This window comes from Mirounga leonina, unplaced genomic scaffold, assembly GCF_011800145.1.
Source record: "Mirounga leonina isolate KUSES-001 unplaced genomic scaffold, KU_Mleo_1.0 Mir_177, whole genome shotgun sequence".
NCBI classification, from domain to species: Eukaryota; Metazoa; Chordata; class Mammalia; order Carnivora; family Phocidae; genus Mirounga; species Mirounga leonina.
In genome coordinates, this window is record NW_023270459.1 from 6719665 (window position 1) to 6736379 (window position 16715).

General features: G+C 51.1%; 1 protein-coding gene across 5 annotated transcripts in view; it reads left to right on the forward strand.

Moving 5' to 3' along the window:
- Positions 1 to 16715, forward strand: part of ANKRD27 (ankyrin repeat domain 27) — a 50455-nt gene that overhangs the window by 25594 nt on the left and 8146 nt on the right. For all 5 annotated transcript variants that reach the window (XM_035023519.1, XM_035023521.1, XM_035023516.1 and 2 more), the window contains 10 exons: positions 1212 to 1304; positions 2355 to 2482; positions 3244 to 3326; positions 3789 to 3904; positions 4234 to 4326; positions 5660 to 5857; positions 7505 to 7564; positions 7664 to 7783; positions 8775 to 8819; positions 12235 to 12357. In XM_035023519.1, the coding sequence (XP_034879410.1) occupies positions 1212 to 1304; positions 2355 to 2482; positions 3244 to 3326; positions 3789 to 3904; positions 4234 to 4326; positions 5660 to 5857; positions 7505 to 7564; positions 7664 to 7783; positions 8775 to 8819; positions 12235 to 12357 (1059 nt within the window). The remainder of the gene's footprint in view (positions 1 to 1211; positions 1305 to 2354; positions 2483 to 3243; positions 3327 to 3788; positions 3905 to 4233; positions 4327 to 5659; positions 5858 to 7504; positions 7565 to 7663; positions 7784 to 8774; positions 8820 to 12234; positions 12358 to 16715) is intronic.

The following is a 16715-nucleotide window of genomic DNA, read 5'->3' on the forward strand; positions in this document are numbered from 1 at the left end:
CCAAATGGATCTGAGCTGATGTGCTGTCTCTTCCGGTAGGTCATTTCTCCTTGAAGGTTCAGGCCCTGCGGACTTGCCTCTCTTCATCATTGCCCTTCCAATGGTTACCCAGAGTGGAGGAAGGGACCCCACATTTACCCGAGCAATAGCATCTTTCACGTTTCTCTGACCCTAATCTGCTGGGCTATAAATCACTGAATAAAACAGGTTGCTAGAGCTTTATATAGTAGATGGCAGCTGGGAGCAAACGGGCTCTCATTCTGAGGGGTTGGTATGTGTTTGCCAGGTTAACCCTCTTGGGGCCACCACTGTGAGGGACCGTGCCTGACAGAGGACCCCAGAAAGGGGCCGTCCCTGAGGTGCCACCCAGGCTGTGCCTTTAGCTGGATCTCTGAGTCAGAGCTTGAGGGCTGTGAAGGGCCTTATCCCACACTTTTGTCCGGGTTCTGTGAGTTCTTCTGGCAGCAACTGGCTGGGGGAGAAACCCCCTTTACCTCCCACTGAGACTTTTTTGAGGAAGTTAATTTGTCATCAGTCAAGTTGCAGATGCTCCAGTGAGCATGGAAATGTCTCACTAGGAATTATCTCATAAAGGAAGGATGCATTTTTAGATTTTTGTATCTAAGTAAATATTACCTGTGATACAAAGACCTGAATTTATTATTTGGGGTAGACCCCGGTGTATTACAGGATTTGGGAACAGTGGCCATGTTCGTCGGCTATTTTAGTAAGTATGTTCAGAAAGCAAGACTCCTCTCTCTCTCCTGCTGGGTGACACTGGGAAATCTAGAACCGTCTGTCAGATGGTTGTCCTCTCTGTATACCCAGATAAAGCAGCAGGGGCTAGGGCTGCAGGCTTTAGGACAGTGGTTTGAGAGGAGGAGGAGGCCAAGGCAATGCAGGCTTCCGTCCGGAGGAGGATGGTGTGAGCGCGCTACATTCCACACTTCGTGATGACACATTCCACACATGTGTGCACAGAGGCAGTGTGTCCCCAGGGCTCTGCTCCCAGCAGCCGCTTCCTGCAGGGACAGACGGAAGCCCTTGTCCCAGCCCGATGAGGATCTGCTCTCTGGCCCAGGGACAGAGGCTCTGCCAACTCTGTTCTGTGAGGAAGTAGCAGGGACTGAGCTCGGGTTCTCCATTTTGAAGGGTCTGCATGGACATCTTGTGACAAGTTGACAAAACAGATTGTTGGGTTTCTCCTGCAGGAGTCGGAGGGATTTGGTGACCGACTATTCCTGAAGCAGAGAATGAGCCTGCTGTCTCAGATGACTTCAACTCCCATTGATTGTCTGTTTAAGGTAGGACACTGGGAAGTCCGTGTGGGCACAGGCGTGTGAGGGACGTTTCATCTTTCCCCATCTCTAGAGCCTCTACAGCATCCATCAGGGCAGTGTGCTCGGTTCAACACCGAAGTTCATGTTGTGCTCAGAGTGGGTGCAGGAATGCGGAGGTTTTACGTCTGTGCATCTCCCCCAAGGTGTGCTGTGCCGTGGCCAGGAGGGGCAGCACGCCTGGAGCCCTCTGCCCGAGCTGTCCTCCCTCCACTGGTTCGTCCAGGTCCGCTCCGAGGTGCCTCCCGGGTGGCCTCAATGGAGCTGACGCCTCTCCTGGGCTCCGGAAGCCCTGTGTTGCGGATGTTCATATGCAGCGGTGGTTCCATCACTTGGCACATGCGGGCGGCTCCCTGCTCAGATATGATTGACCCCTGGGAGGCTAGTTGGTGAGGCCTGGGTGAGGGCAGACCTCCTCAGGGAGCCTGTGGGTGCTTCAGGCCACCCGGAGCCACAGTGGGTTCATGGAGCACCCAGGGAGCCTCCCAGGGGCCACTTGCTCCCCAGAACATCTCACTCCCTGAGAGGAGCACATCCAGGAATCACAGAGCTGAGCCCTGCACCGCAGGCTTATTTGTTGATGGGATCTCTCGCTAATGCAGCCATTCCCTTTCCCCGCAAACTGAGGCTCTGTTAGGACACAAGGGGACAGGACCGAGGCGTGTTCTAGGAAGGAGTCTGCATCCACTCCGAGGTTCAGGAGGCATGATCCTCCCGCCACCATTGCTTTGGGAATTTTGTCATGTTGTTGTGTTAAGCTACGGACGATGTGTAACATTTCCAGAAGTGAAAGAGCGTATAAATGCACACCCACGTGGCCATCTCCAAGGCCATCTCCGTCCTATTTTGTGTCCATCCCCACCTGCTTTCCCTGGCCGCCCAGATTATTTCAAAACACATCCGAGAGAGCAAGTCATGTCATCCGTGCATGCACAGATACGTGTTTCTCTAAGGGGCTCCCAAAATTCACGTCTTAAGAAGAGAATTATTCCTTAACTTCGATATGTTACTTTGTAGCACATTGCGTCCGGGAACCAGAAAGAAGTGGAGAGACTTCTGAGCCAAGATGACCAAGATAAAGATGCCGTCCAAAGGATGTGTCACCCTCTGTGTTTCTGTGAGAACTGTGAGAAACTTGTCTCTGGGTAAGAGTGTCCCCGTGGAGGCTCACTGTGCCTACAAGCGTGAGGCGCGGGCCTGGGCCGAACTTTGCACTAGTTTGTTGTGCGATTTTGAATAAAGACCGTACCCTCGTGGCACTCCGCTTCCTCTGCTGTAAAGTGGAGACAGTAACATCCACCTCTTTGGAGAATCAGATGGAATAAAGGTCATAAAAATACTTGGCCCACTGCTGGGCTGGGTGCCAGAGTAGGTGGGTACAGAGCCTACCCAACCCCAGAAAGCAGATTTTAGGATGGAAGGAATGTCAGCTTCTCCAGTAACCTTTTGGGTTTCCCTTCCCCTTGTCAGGCTGGGTGTCAGAGCCTGGAGGGGTGGGTGGGGGAGGGATGCTGGAACCAGATGCCTCACCCTGCAGGAGACCAAGCAGGGACTGGATGGTCTCTGGGACACTGTTAAAGAGATCCAGCTCACACCCCGAGATCTGTCTGCTAGCCCCAGGACTCTGGCATGTCCATCCTGGTAGGGAGAAGCTTTTCCTTGCCATTCCTAGGGTGTATTTTTCTATATCTTCTCTCTCTCTCTCTTTTTTTTAGAAAGAGAGCGCAAGTAGGGGTGGGGAGGGGCAGAGGGAGAGGGAGAATCTTAAGCTGGCTCCATGCTCAGCACGAGCCCAGTGTGGGGCTCGATCTCACAACTCTGAGATCATGACCTGAGCCGAAATCAAGAGTCGGATGCCCAACCAACTGAGCCACCCAGGCGTCCCCCGCTCTTCTCCCTCTTTTAGGAGGCTGAACGATCCCTCCATTGTCACTCCATTTTCCAGAGATGACAGGGGTCACACACCGCTCCATGTGGCCGCCCTCTTTGGTATGTGGTCTTGGGTTGGCCTTTGGTTGGGCTACTAAGGCAAAGGGATGGAGCCAGGGGTGCCCCAGCAGAGGCCTGACTGACGGGGCGGCGGAGTCGGGGGTGGCAGGGCCCGTGTCGTGGGCCACCTCCAGGGGCTTTGCTTTTTTTAATGGTCACATAGTATTCCATCCTGTGAACTGACGCACCACGAATCTTCTGTGGATATCTAAGACTCTTTTCCACTACTTTCTGTTGCTGAGAGGTGGACCAGAGCTGAGCCCCCTCCGGAGGGGCAGGGTCTAGAGTGTCCTGAATCTAGAGTCTGGCTTGATGTTAGCTCTGGTCCCTCTCAACGGGAAAAACACTTCCTGGCATGTCCACTGCCAGAGAAGAAGAGGGTAAAACAATGGGACTTCACGTTTAGGGCTTGGCGAGCCCCTGCTCTTTCCTTCTCTGCGGTGAGATCCCTCTGTTCTGCAGGGCAGGCATCCCTCATCGACTTCCTGGTTTCCAGGGGCGCGGTGGTAAATGCCACGGACTATCACGGGTCGGCCCCTCTGCATCTCGCCTGCCAGAAGGGCTATCAGAGCGTCACGGTGAGCAGGGATGCCACCCCTGTGTGCGTGCTCAGACGAGCCCGGCGCCACGTGTCCGGACCCTCACGGCCACGCTCCTGCGTCGCAGCCTCTCAGGATGGGCCGCGTGTCCCAGGCCACGGCGCCGCGGACAAGCCCCTCGGTGTCGATGTGAAACATCCTGGTGGCTTTGGGGAAGAAGGGTGGGGCCGTGGGCCTTGTTCTTTAATGTCTCGGCGTTTTAAAGGGCAGGATGAGCGTGATGGTGGAATTTTAATTATAGCGTAGGTCAGTACGGTTGCAGGTGAGACCGCGGGCCACGCTGCTCACCGCGCTCGTCTCCTTGGCAGTTGCTGTTACTGCACTACAGAGCCAGCCCCGAGGTGCGGGACAGCCGTGGCAGTACGCCTCTCCACCTGGCCTGCACCTACGGCCACGAAGACGTAAGTGGTGCCCCCCGTGCCCAGGGTAGCTCTTCTCCCCCTCTCTCACTCGCCGAGAGATGCCAGTTTCTGCTCGGTGTAACGTCCCGCTTTACTGGCATGTTTGGTGGGTGATTTCTCTTTGATTAAAAAAAAAAGCCTTAAATGTATTGCAGATGCCCTACTGAAGGAACAGAAAGCTAGACTTTAATCGCCCGTTAGCGTACCCTGAAATTAAAATCATTTTCCTCCATCCCTGCCGCCACCTGGTTCTGATCTTTGTTCACCTTCAGTTTTTACATCTTCCATTTTTGTAGTCATAGCGACAGTTGTATCATTTCCGCTTCCCCTTCACCTTGAACTGTGTGTGTGTGTGTGTGTGTGTGAGATTCTGTCCTGACCGCCCCCTCTCCATCTTCTCTGTGTGGGAACACGTGGGTTTACACGTACCCAAGGTAGAGGCCGGGTTAGGGGTAGATGTGGAAAAATGAGATCGTGCTCTCCCCATCTTTATAAAGCCACTTACTTTCTTAACGGTACATCATGGAAATCCTGGAGGTCAGTAAATGTAGCCCCAGCCCGTCCTTTAATCACTACCCAGCGATCTGTTGCGTGTGTCACATCTGTGTCCCTAAGACCACCCCTTGGGGCGACTGATAGGATTCGGCATATAGTCACGCTGCTATGATTGACGATAGCCAAAGGACCCAGGGCACAGTCACCAAAGGGAAGAGGTGTACGGATGAAGTCTGGAGGAAAGCAGGTGCAAGCTTTAAAGCTTCCTCTCCCCAGGGAGATGTACAGAACATCCTCGGTTCATCCAGCAGTGAGTTACAACAGCAAATATGAAGTGCTGTCTACCAGGAGAGCTCTGTAGGGACTCAGGGCCCAGGATTTTTACTGGAAGCTGGTCACGTAATTACGCTGTGCCTGCCACATGCCAAACTTCCAGACTTCTAGAAGAAAAGCAGGTGTTCAGCATAAACCATGTAGTTGCACAATTTAGACACAGTGAGCCGTTCCGCAAATCCAAGCTCCTGAGGAACATTGCGAGTCAGGGGCCAGCCTGCAAGCGGGCCTTTCAGGGGACAGCGGTCTCCGGCCTGCTGTGGTCATTCCCTCTGCACATGGATACATCACAATTTATTCAGCCTTTTCTTACTGATCAACAGTTTTCAGAAAAATGATGTGTCCTGATGCGGTAACCTTGAACTCTGTCTCTCTGTTTCTGCACGTTTGTTTGGCGAGTGGCACCTGGCTGGAATCAGGGTGTGGACTGAGGCTGTGGCTTCCACAGACATTGCCCGGGGCTGGGCATGTGACTTACTGGTGGTATTTCCCATTTTCTCGGCAGTGTGTGAAGGCTCTGGTCTACTATGACGTGCAGTCGTGCAGACTGGATATTTGTAACGAGAAGGGAGACACCCCACTACACATAGCCGCACGTTGGGGCTACCAAGGCATCATAGAGACGTTGCTACAAAACGGGGCCTCCACGGAGATCCAGAACAGACTGAAAGAAACACCCCTCAAGTGTGCACTAAACTCAAAGGTAGCTTTTCATCATCTCAGAGCGTCAGTATGACTTAAAAAAAAAATCAATGTCCAAAGATTGGGTCTTGGCTGTGCTGGACAAACTGCATTAGTGCTTGAGGCCCGAACTTGGCCTGTGCCCTCTCTGGTGCATTTAGGACCTGGTCGTCAGTGGGTTTTACTTATTTATATTATTTCCAGCTTAACCAGCAGTTTTTCTCAGTCTTGTTCCAAGAGCTGCCTCCAGCAGAGTTTGCCCCAGCCCCTGAGTGCTGTTGGTTTCAGAGCAGACGGCGTGGGGGGAAATGGAACAAAGGCTCTGGCCGAGAGAAGCAGGGATGGGGCCTGGGGTATGGAAACAGCACTCTGTCTTCCTGTTACTTCATCCTCGGCTCCTAAATGCCTTCTCTTTTGGCCAGTTTTGAACATCGTTATGTACGGTTTCTTTCATAATGAACCAATCCTTTCCTGTTGGTAATTTCTGGAACCACGTTAGTGTCTGGCAACGTGTCGTGGAAGTGGGGAGTGGATGGGGAGCGGGTGGGGAGCGAGGGGGCTCGCAGAGGCGGGTTCTCTGTGCCTCGCCCCCCGCAACTGCTCCGGCCGAGGGGATGCCCCCTGGAGAAGTGCGGCCCGAGGCCATCAGACCACGTCCAGAGCATCGCGGGTGTGTGGCCCACATGAGCAATCCTGTCTTGATGCCGGCCTCCCGCCCTTTCCCTTCGTGCAGGCTCAGCTTTCCACCTTGTGACGTTTTACCAGCTGCTTTTACAGCTTCCAGCTCTGTTCCACGGGGTTCTTTCAGAGTGTTCACGTCTCTTTCTAGGAGAGCAGTTTTTGTCTTTTAACCACACTCGAGGTACGATTGATGCACAAAAAGTTGAACTTATTTAATGTGTGCAACTCAGGGAAGTTGGAGACAAATACACGCCAGTACAACCAGCTCCGTGACCCTCGCCACGGATGCGCGCGTCACCTCCAGATGTTTCCTTCCGCCCTCTTTCTGTGTCATGAGTAGTAGTATTATGTTGTGTGTGTCCTACGAACACAACATGAGGTCCCCAGTAGCCGATTCCGAAGGTGTAAATCCCTGCTGCTCACCCCAGGTGGGCCTCCGCCACGTTCCCCGTGCCCTCAGAGGGTCTCAGCTTTGTAGCGGCCGGATCCGCCGGGACGGGGCAGTGCCGCGCTTGGCCTGAGGAGTCCGCCAGGAGCAGAGGGCCCCTCTGCCCAGGTAGCTTCTCCCAGAGGCCCCTTCCAAAGGGAGATAGGCAGAGAGGAGAGCAGACCGCCTTCTTGGCTCAGCCCTGAGCTGTTCCTGCTCAAGACCCCGGGGTGCCAGTGGGAAGGTCACACTTTGCATCTGGACACACAACCTGGGGATGCCTTCTGTGCCCGGGCTTCTCTTGTCCTCTGAGCCCATTCAAGGGAAGCCGCATCTCCTGTTGGGCAGCAGGGGCGGTGAGAGGCAGCAGGAAGCCCCCACTTAATCTGTGTGATCCTGGGTGAGCTCCCGCCCACTCGGGCTGTGGTTTCTCTGTCTCTCCAGGGGTGTGGTCAGGCTGTGTGACCTTTGGAGGAGGTGGGCAGGTGGCCGGGCCTCCGGGTGACGCTGCTTTGGCGACCTTTCTCAGTCAGTATTTTTCATGTCCCCTTCTCGTCCTAGATTCTGTCGATAATGGAAGCTTATCATCTGCCCTTGGAAAGGAGGAGGAAGTCTTCAGAGGTGAGTGAACGAGGCTGGGCTTGGTGGCCCCCTGGGACACCCCGGCCTGCTCTCTGGCCCTCACAAGGCCCTTCTCCTGTTGGGGCCCCCCGGCCACAGGTCCCGGTGCAGCCCCCTCAGCGCCCCGTGGACTCCATGAGCCAGGCCTCCTCCACCCCCAGCTTCTCCTCTGTGTTGGCGCGCTCCAGACGGCAGGAGCCCAAGAAGGACTACAGAGAGGTGAGGCTCCCAGGTGGGAGCGCGGACGGGAGGGTGGCCGTGTGTCAAGGCGGCCAGTTAAAGAGCCATGCATGACGAGGGCTGCGCAGGGGGCCCCGGGGGGTGCCCAGCCAGGAGTTCTCACACTGCTGCTTGCATGCTCGGTTCCTGAAGCAGCTCTTTGCTTTGGGGATTGTGTGTGTGTGTGTGTGTGTGTGTATGTGAGACAGAGGGACAGAGGAGGGAGTCTTCTAGGAAAAGTCTAAGGAAAGTCACCGGTAGGTCCACAGATTTAAGATCATTTTACAAACTAAATTCTCAGCACTTACGTCCCATTCCGTAAGCATCCCTGTCAACCTGATGTATCGTCCCTGACTTCTGGCCAACACATTGTGTGCTGTAAAAGGTGATTTATAGCCTGGTTTTTTTTTCTTCTCCATTTAACCTGTCTGCGAGCTCGTCCAGAGTCAGCCTGCAGAGCAGACCGTCCCGTGGACGTCCCACGACTCCTCTGCCTGCTCCCCTGTGTGCGGGGAGCCTCATTGCCTCCGCACAGGGCATTCGTCCCCTGCCACCTGCAAGCTGTGACCTGCTCTTGGAGGGCCCGATGAGCTTAGCTTGATGCAAAGGCACAGTAGAGAAAGCCTGGAGACACATTCCAGAGTCTAAGAGAGCCCTGGAATGGTTCCTGGTGTGCCCTCAGCTGTCAGATGATGAGGGCTGAGTACGTGTGATCCTCCGGGGCGGCTGGCTTGTGCTTCATTGCAGTGACCGGCATCTCGCTTGGCCACGTCACCAGCAGATCATTCCATAGACCTCAGGGGGAAATGGGTTCGGTGCACGCTGGTACCCTCCTGGATGGCCTAGCTGGGCAGTCTCAGGGATATGCTTGCGAGATGCTGAATGAGGTGTTAAAACTCCACAAACCAAGAGACAAATGAGAGCCTTTGGGTCTTCTATTACTGCTTAATTATTGAAATCATTTCCTAAGATTCTTTTTCCTTTACTGAAGGTAGAAAAACTTTTAAGAGCGGTTGCCGATGGAGATCTAGAAATGGTGAGTTTTTAGCAGCACGTCTAAAACTTGCTGTCGGTGAAAAGAGCTGAGCCTGTTTTTTGTCTCTGGTTCAGTCAGGAGCTATGTTCTGTTCACGTTCACACGGAAGGGCTGCATTTAATGACTGCGCAGTAATGTAGGTGTTTGCGTTTTCCTTTCACGTACTGAGCAGGTGGTCATAAAGCGGCACAGAGAGCCTACTAGAGGATCACGTTCCGGGAGGCTGGTGAAATGTTGGCCAGCCCCGCCGTGTGCAGGAGCACAGAATACGGGCTCCGAGCCTGGCCCACTAGCTGGGAGCAGGATGTGCAGGCAGGGAGGGTGGAGAGGAGGAGTGGAGTGGGGCAGGGGGGGTGTGGCGGGGAGGGCCAGAGCCCAGAGGTCCCGGTGTGGCCCTGTGGAAGTGGTGGGCGGCTGTGGCGCCTGGGTAGGAGGCTGAGGTCTGAGGCTTGGGACTCCAAGGAGTCACAGGCCGGGTGTCCCGACGAGGTGGTGCTCGCTGCTGTGAGTTGGCATGGGGAGAAGGCCTGGCTGGGGGGAAGGTGTCTGTCCCAACCCTCCCTGCAGATGCCAGGGAACATCTGATTAGGTCACTGGAGCATGGAGACAGCCTTCCTTAGATTCCCACGGGCGGTTTCCCCTGGCTTGCCTTTGGCTTCCTGAAAGGAACTTGCTATGTCTTCCACTTTATTTATTTATTTTTTTAAAGTATTTTTATTTTATTTTATTTTATTTCATTTATTTGAGAGAGAGTGAGAGTGAGCAGGAGCAGAGAGAGCAGCAGAGGGAGAGGGAGAAGCAGGCTCCCTGCAGAGCAGGGAGCCCGATGCGGGGCTTGATCCCAGGACCCTGGGATCATGACCTGAGCCGAAGGCGGACACTTAATGACTGAGCCACCCAGGCGCCCCTGTCTTCCACTTTAAAAGAAGGAGGGGCGCCTGGGTGGCTCAGTTGGTTAAGCGACTGCCTTCGGCTCAGGTCATGATCCTGGAGTCCCTGGATCGAGTTCCGCATCGGGCTCCCTGCTTGGCAGGGAGTCTCCTTCTCCCTCTGACCCTCCCCCCTCTCATGTGCTCGCTCTCTCTCATTCTCTCTCTCTCAAATAAATAAAATCTTTTTTTTTTTTTAAAGATTTTATTTATTTGAGAGCGAGAGAGAGAGAATGAGAGAGGGAACACAAGAGGGGATAGGGTCAGAGGGAGAAGCAGGCTCCCCACTGAGCAGGGAGCCCGATGCGGGACTCGATCCCGGGACTCCAGGATCATGACCTGAGCCGAAGGCAGTCGCTTAACCAACTGAGCCACCCAGGCGCCCCTAAATAAAATCTTAAAAAAAAAATAAATAAATAAAAGGAGGAGTAACTTGGGTGCTTACCAGATGAGGAGCTCTGAATAAATCATCTAACGAGAGAGCTTGGCAGTGCTGTGTGTTTCAGGAGGGCCTTTCGCAGATGATCCAGCTTGAGGTGGTGCACAGAAGTTACTGGGATCTGATCATAACCACCTCGGGGATGTTTAGAATCTGACTGTAGTTTCCAGTGTATTCGCTTTTATCCAGAGGCCACTGTCAATGCACAGACTGACACATGGTCCCTTCCGGGGGGCAGGGGGGCAGGACATGGGTGTGTATACCTGTATCTGTCCTCTCATGAGACCGGCCCCAGGAGAAGCCAGCATTCTTTGGAGGAAGCGAGTAGGACTTCTTCAGGCACCCTGGAGCCATGGTGTGAGCCCGTAGCACAGTCTGTGCAGAGAAGAGATTATGACTGTCCCTGCATCGTGACATACCCACTCCTCTTCCTTCTGTGGGTGGGTGAGGGGGCCAAGGCCATTCATGACCGCCCGGTGCCCAGGGGTCACCACCCAAACTGATCTACACACGTGACAGCCTCCAACCCCCCACCCAAGGACCTGCCCCTCCCCGTTCTTGTTCCCTGCCCTTGTCTGTCCCACTAGCCTGTTAGCTGAGGCCCCTGGGTGGAGGCCTTTGGCATTTCCACCCTGGGGGGGAGGGGTGTCTGCTGTCCGGATGTGGAAGGGACCTGGAGGAGAGACATTGGGGTCAAAGGCAGTCTTCTTGGAACCCCTTGTCACTCCCCTCATGCACATGCTGACTTCCTCAGTGCTCAGAACCAGACCTAGAAATGTATTTATATTGTTCCCAATTTTCAAATTTTATATCCTAGAGACCAGTTTTAAATTGGATTTTTTGGTGGTCTCCAGTGCGTTCACGTGGCTAGTGCGTGGAAGGGACACTGGTGTGGCGTCAGGGAGCCTGCGTATAAGGTTCTGACCTCCACTTCCTAGTTGTGGGGCCTTGGACGAGTTACTTCCTCTCAGAGTGAGTTTTCTCCCAGGTTAGAAGGGACGAGGGGTTGTTGAAAGTATACAATTAGATAATACAAGCTGAGGTGCTCGAGAAATGCTCCAGGACCGGGGAGTGAAAGCAGCACCACTCTGCCTGGGTGATGCAGTTGGTGAAGCATCTGACTCTTGGTTTTGGCTCAGGTCCTGATCTCAGGGCCCTGGGATCGAGCCCCGCGTTGGGCTCTGCGCTCAGCTTGGGGTCTTTCAGATTCTTTCTCCCTCTCCCTCTGCCCCTCCGCTTGTGCTTGCTCTCTCTAAAATAAAAAGATCTTTAAAAAGAAAAAAAAAAGATAGGGGCACCCTGGTGGCTCAGTCAGTTAAGCGGCTACCTTCGGCTCAGGTCATGATCCCAGGGGTCCTGGGATCGAGTCCCTCATTGGGCTCCTGCTCAGCGGGAGTCTACTTCTCCCTCTCCCTCTGCCTGCCCCTCTGCCTACTTGAGCTCTCTATCTCTCTATCATACAAATAAATAAAATCTTTAAAAAAAAAAAAGGTAATGACTGAGCCACCAGGGTGCCCCTATCTTTTTTTTTTTCTTTTTAAAGATCTTTTTATTTTAGAGAGAGCAAGCACAAGCGGAGGGGCAGAGGGAGAGGGAGAAAGAATCTGAAAGACCCCAAGCTGAGCGCAGAGCCCAACGCGGGGCTCGATCCCAGGGCCCTGAGATCAGGACCTGAGCCAAAACCAAGAGTCAGATGCTTCACCAACTGCATCACCCAGGCAGAGTGGTGCTGCTTTCACTCCCCGGTCCTGGAGCATTTCTCGAGCACCTCAGCTTGTATTATCTAATTGTCTCTTCCACAAGCTGTAGAAATGGCACTAAAGTTCTCTGCATCACCCGTTAAGGGACTGAGAAAGGGCTTGGGCACCGTGAACCCAGTCATTTCTAAATCACTCTGGTGGTCGAGCAGAGAGAGAGAGAGAGAGAGAGAGAGAGAGTGTGTGTGTGTGTGTGTGTGTGTGTGTGTGTAGGAGGGAGAGATACTGTAGCTTGTAAAGGAGCTAAGGGTGAGTTTTAAGTTCCTGTTCTCCTTCCTGCCCCACACCAGGTGCGTTACCTTCTGGAGTGGACAGAGGAGGACCTGGATGAATCGGAGGATGCTGTCAGCATAGGCGATGTTGAATTTTGTCACCCCTTGTGCCAGTGCCCGAAATGTGCTCCAGCTCAAAAGGTTTGGCTTTGCTTCCATTGGTGCAACTGGGGGTGGGGGTGGGGAGGCAGATTCTTCTTTTCCGCTTAGGAAAGTTGTCTGCTTCTCAGCCAGCCAGTTACTGAGTGGCTGCTAGTTGGCAACCTCTGAGATGTGAGGTTTAGTTACTTCGCTCAGGGAGGAGAGAAGCTAACACTAGTGTGGATCTGTCTCGGGCGGCTGACTTTCTGAATGGGCAGGTCAGGGAGCAGAGGAATGCACACGTGCTCAGTGTTTCAGCTCCTCTCTGGGCCCCTGAGTCACAAGGCAAGAGTTTATGGCTGAGGGTGTCTGTCCACATGGCTGCCAATCCCTTGAGGAAGCTGCATTCGAGATCCATTGCCCGCTGTCTGTGCTCAAGTCAGTCCACCTTCTGTGGGAGGACCCTCCCTCCAAATACAGAGGATCCTCTGTGCCCTTTACCCAATCTCCCGCAGTGGTAACAGCTTGCAAAGCCATAGGACGGTATCCTAGTCAGGATACTGACCCAGAAACAATCCACACATCTTATCCACATTTCTTTGATTTTCCTGGTGCTCACATGTGCATATGCATGTGTGTGCCTGTGTGTTCACTTTGATCACACGCATAGCTTTGTGCATCCACCACCACATCAAAGGTACCAACAGGCTCCCTCACCACGGGAAGAACTACTCATGTTGTCCTTTCCCACACCCATCTGTCCCCCTGCCACCCCCTAACCCACAAGGTCTGAGATTGAGGTTGAGGTTCATTTTTTTTGCCTGTGGATGTCCACCTGTTCCACACCACTTGTTGGAAAGACCATCCTTCCTCCATTGACTTGCGGTCCCACCTCTGTTGATAATATACGGTGTGGGTCTCTATCCAGGTTCTGCATTCCGTTCCACAGATCTGTGTGTCTGTCCTTCCACCAGTTCCATGCTGTCTCGATTACCGTAGCTATAGGAAGCTTTAGTACTGGGTAGAGCCATTCTTCCTAACTTGTTCTTTGCCAGGATTATTTCAGCTAGTCTACGCCTGTGCCTTTCTGTATAGATTTTAGAATGGGTTTGTTTATGTCTACCAAAAATCTTACTAGGATTTTGGTAGGGATTACATTAACAACCGTAGATCAAGTTGGGGAGAAATGACATCTTTACTGTGTTCACTCCATGAATATGGAATATCTCTCCAAATATTTTGGCCTTCTTTGATTTCTTCATCATTTTTGTTGATGCTAAAATAACTGCTAGATGTATTGAATAAAATCTTTTTTTTTTTAAAGATTTTATTATACAGATCCTGCCCATGTTTTCTGAAGTGTATACTTAAGTATTTCATTTTCTTTTGAGAAATCGTAGACAGTATTCTGCGTAGAGTATGCGCTTTTGTGCTAGCTACCTAACCCGATGTATATGTCCCATATTGAGAAAATTAATTTGACTCTGCAAAACAGGCATAGTGGTGTTGTCCTTTGTATTACAAGATAATACTGCCTTATTTTATTTTTTTATTTTTTTATTTTTTATTTTTTATTTTTTTAAAAGATTTTATTTATTTATTTGAGAGAGAGAATGAGAGAGAGAGCATGAGAGGGGGAGGGTCAGAGGGAGAAGCAGACTCCCTGCCAAGCAGAGAGCCCGACGCGGGACTTGATCCCGGGACTCCAGGATCATGACCTGAGCCGAAGGCAGTCGCTTAACCAACTGAGCCACCCAGGCGCCCAATACTGCCTTATTTTAAAAAGCTTCACCATGGGTTATTCCAACCCAATAATATTAAAATTAGTAAAACTTCCATTCACATGTAGCTTTTCAGCTCGCTCCAGGGTGATGTGTACGTTGATTTCCCCTGTGCAGACTGCTATGAAAAGCATAGGGATTAAAAAAGGCAGATGATGTTTCGAAGGGTGCTAGTGAAGTGACTGTACTTCAGGTCCGGTCCGGGACTGAGTGTGGCCAGAGGCAGCTAACTGTGTCTCGCTGTCACTGCTCTTGCCATTGGCCTGCACTCTGTCCTTCCCCACCTCACGGTTCATTCGTTACAGCAAGAAACTGGAGCACATATTAAAATAACTGCTAGATGTATTGAATAAAATCTTTTTTTTTTTTTAAAGATTTTATTTATTTATTTGACAGAGAGACACAGCGAGAGAGGGAACACAAGCAGGGGGAGTGGGAGAGGGAGAAGCAGGCTCCCTGCAGAGCAGGGAGCCCTATGCGGGACTCGATCCCAGGACCCTGGGATCATGACCTGAGCTGAAGGCAGTCGCTTAACCAACTGAGCCACCCAGGCGCCCTTATTGAATAAAATCTTAACGTTCCCTGCTTTTTAAAAATCTTTTCTCATTTTGAAATTCCTCAAAAAGACCTAAAAAAGACATTTATATGGAGATTGCTTCATGTCTGTGACTTAGCTAACAACCCCCCGGCCCCACCCTCTTCTAGCCCACTGGTGTGTTTAGAGTGTTTGTTTAAAAAACCTTTATTCAGGGGTGCCTGGGTGGCTCAGTCGGTTAAGCGACTGCCTTCAGCTCAGGTCATGATCCCAGGGTCCTGGGATCGAGCCCCGCATCAGGCTCCCTGCTCGGTGGGAAGCCTGCTTCTCCCTCTGCCCCTCACCCTGCTTGTGTTCCCTCTCTCGCTGTGTCTGTCAAATAAATAAAACAAACAAACAAACAAACAAAAAAAAAACCCTTTATTCAAGTACAATTTACACCCAGTAAAGTCCTGTGTACCGTGTATAATCCATTGAGTTTCCTCATGAAGCCATGACCTCAGTCCAGATCCAGAACACTCCATTACTTCTGAGGGTTTTCTTGGGCTTCCCCCCTTCCTCCCCTGTCCCAGGCAACCCTCCCGGGTCTGCTGTCTGTCATCACAGACTAGTTGGCATTTTCTAGAATTTTATGTGAGTGGAAACCAGACAGGACCCACTCTTTTGAATCTGGCTTCCTTCATGCAGCAGAATGTTTTGAGATCCACACCACAGTGGATTCCTTTCTTTTTATTGCTGGGTAGTATTTTGTTGAATATACTAGAATCAATCGAATCACCCGTTGATGAACATTTGCGTAGTTTCCTGTTTGGGGCTTTGTGAAGAAAGCTAGTGTGAACATTTGTGAACAAGTCTTTGTATAAATACGTTTACTTGGGTAAATACCTTGGGGTGTAATTGCTGGATTATGTAGTAAGTGTGTGTGTAACTTGATAAGAAACTGCCAGTTTTCCAGAGTGATTTTCCATCTTCCATTCCTGCCACTAGCGTGTGAGAGTTCTTTCTGGTTGCCCCACATCTTTGTGACTATTCAACTTTAGCCATTCCTGTAAGTGTGCAGTATTTCATTGTGTTTTTTTTTTCTCCCTACCGCTTCATCTGTTTGTTTTTTTATTTTTTGAGGTACAGTTTACATGCAGCAAAATTTACCCTTTTAACACAGCATGCAATTTTTCCAAGATAAAACCTTTTTAATCATCAAAAAGTGAACTAGATAACCAAAGTTTTCATCTTTGGGCAGTCACCTAGAACGCTGACATAGCAATGTTATTGTCAGAATGTAGGATTCAATATCATAATTTAATGTTTGTTTTCATTTGTATGAAATGTTTTGTTTGTCCGTTTAATTACTGATTGATTGTTCTTCTGTTGGCATGATTGATTTTAAAACCAGTGCGAATCAATACAGACTGTCTCCATGATATAAACATTTGTCTTTTGTTTTTCCAAATCTTGTGCCTCTTTTTTTTAAAAGTTGGATTGTCTAATGGAGTTGTAAGAATCTGTTGCTGTGGGCGCCTGGGTGGCTCAGTTGGTTAAGCGACTGCCTTTGGCTCAGGTCATGATCCCAGGGTCCTGGGTTCGAGTCCCGCATCGGGCTCCCTGCTCTGCGGGGAGCCTGCTTCTCCCTCTCCCACTCCCCCTGCTTGTGTTCCCTCTCTTGCTGTGTCTCTCTCTGTCAAATAAATAAATAAAATCTTTAAAAAAAAAAAAAAAAGAATCTGTTGCTGTTTTTAAATTCTGGTTGGTACACGTCCCTTGTCGGGTCCACGTAGTACAAACATTTTCTCCCACTCTGTGACTTGCCTTTTCATTTTCTTGTGTCTTTCAAAGAATAACCACTTAAAATTTGCATTAAGTCCAGTTCATCAAACTGTTCCTTTTTGATTTTTGCTTTTTGTGTCTTATCTAAGAAATCTTTGTTTATCACAGTGTTGCAGGGATTTCTTGTGTACTTGCTTCAAGAAGTTTATGGTCATAGCTTTTACATTTAGGTCTATGAGGCATTTTTAATTTTTGTGTGTGGTGAGCTAAGGGTTGATGCGCGGTTTTTCCATATGTGGATATCCCATCGTTCAGATGCCGTTTGTGGAACAGGCTTC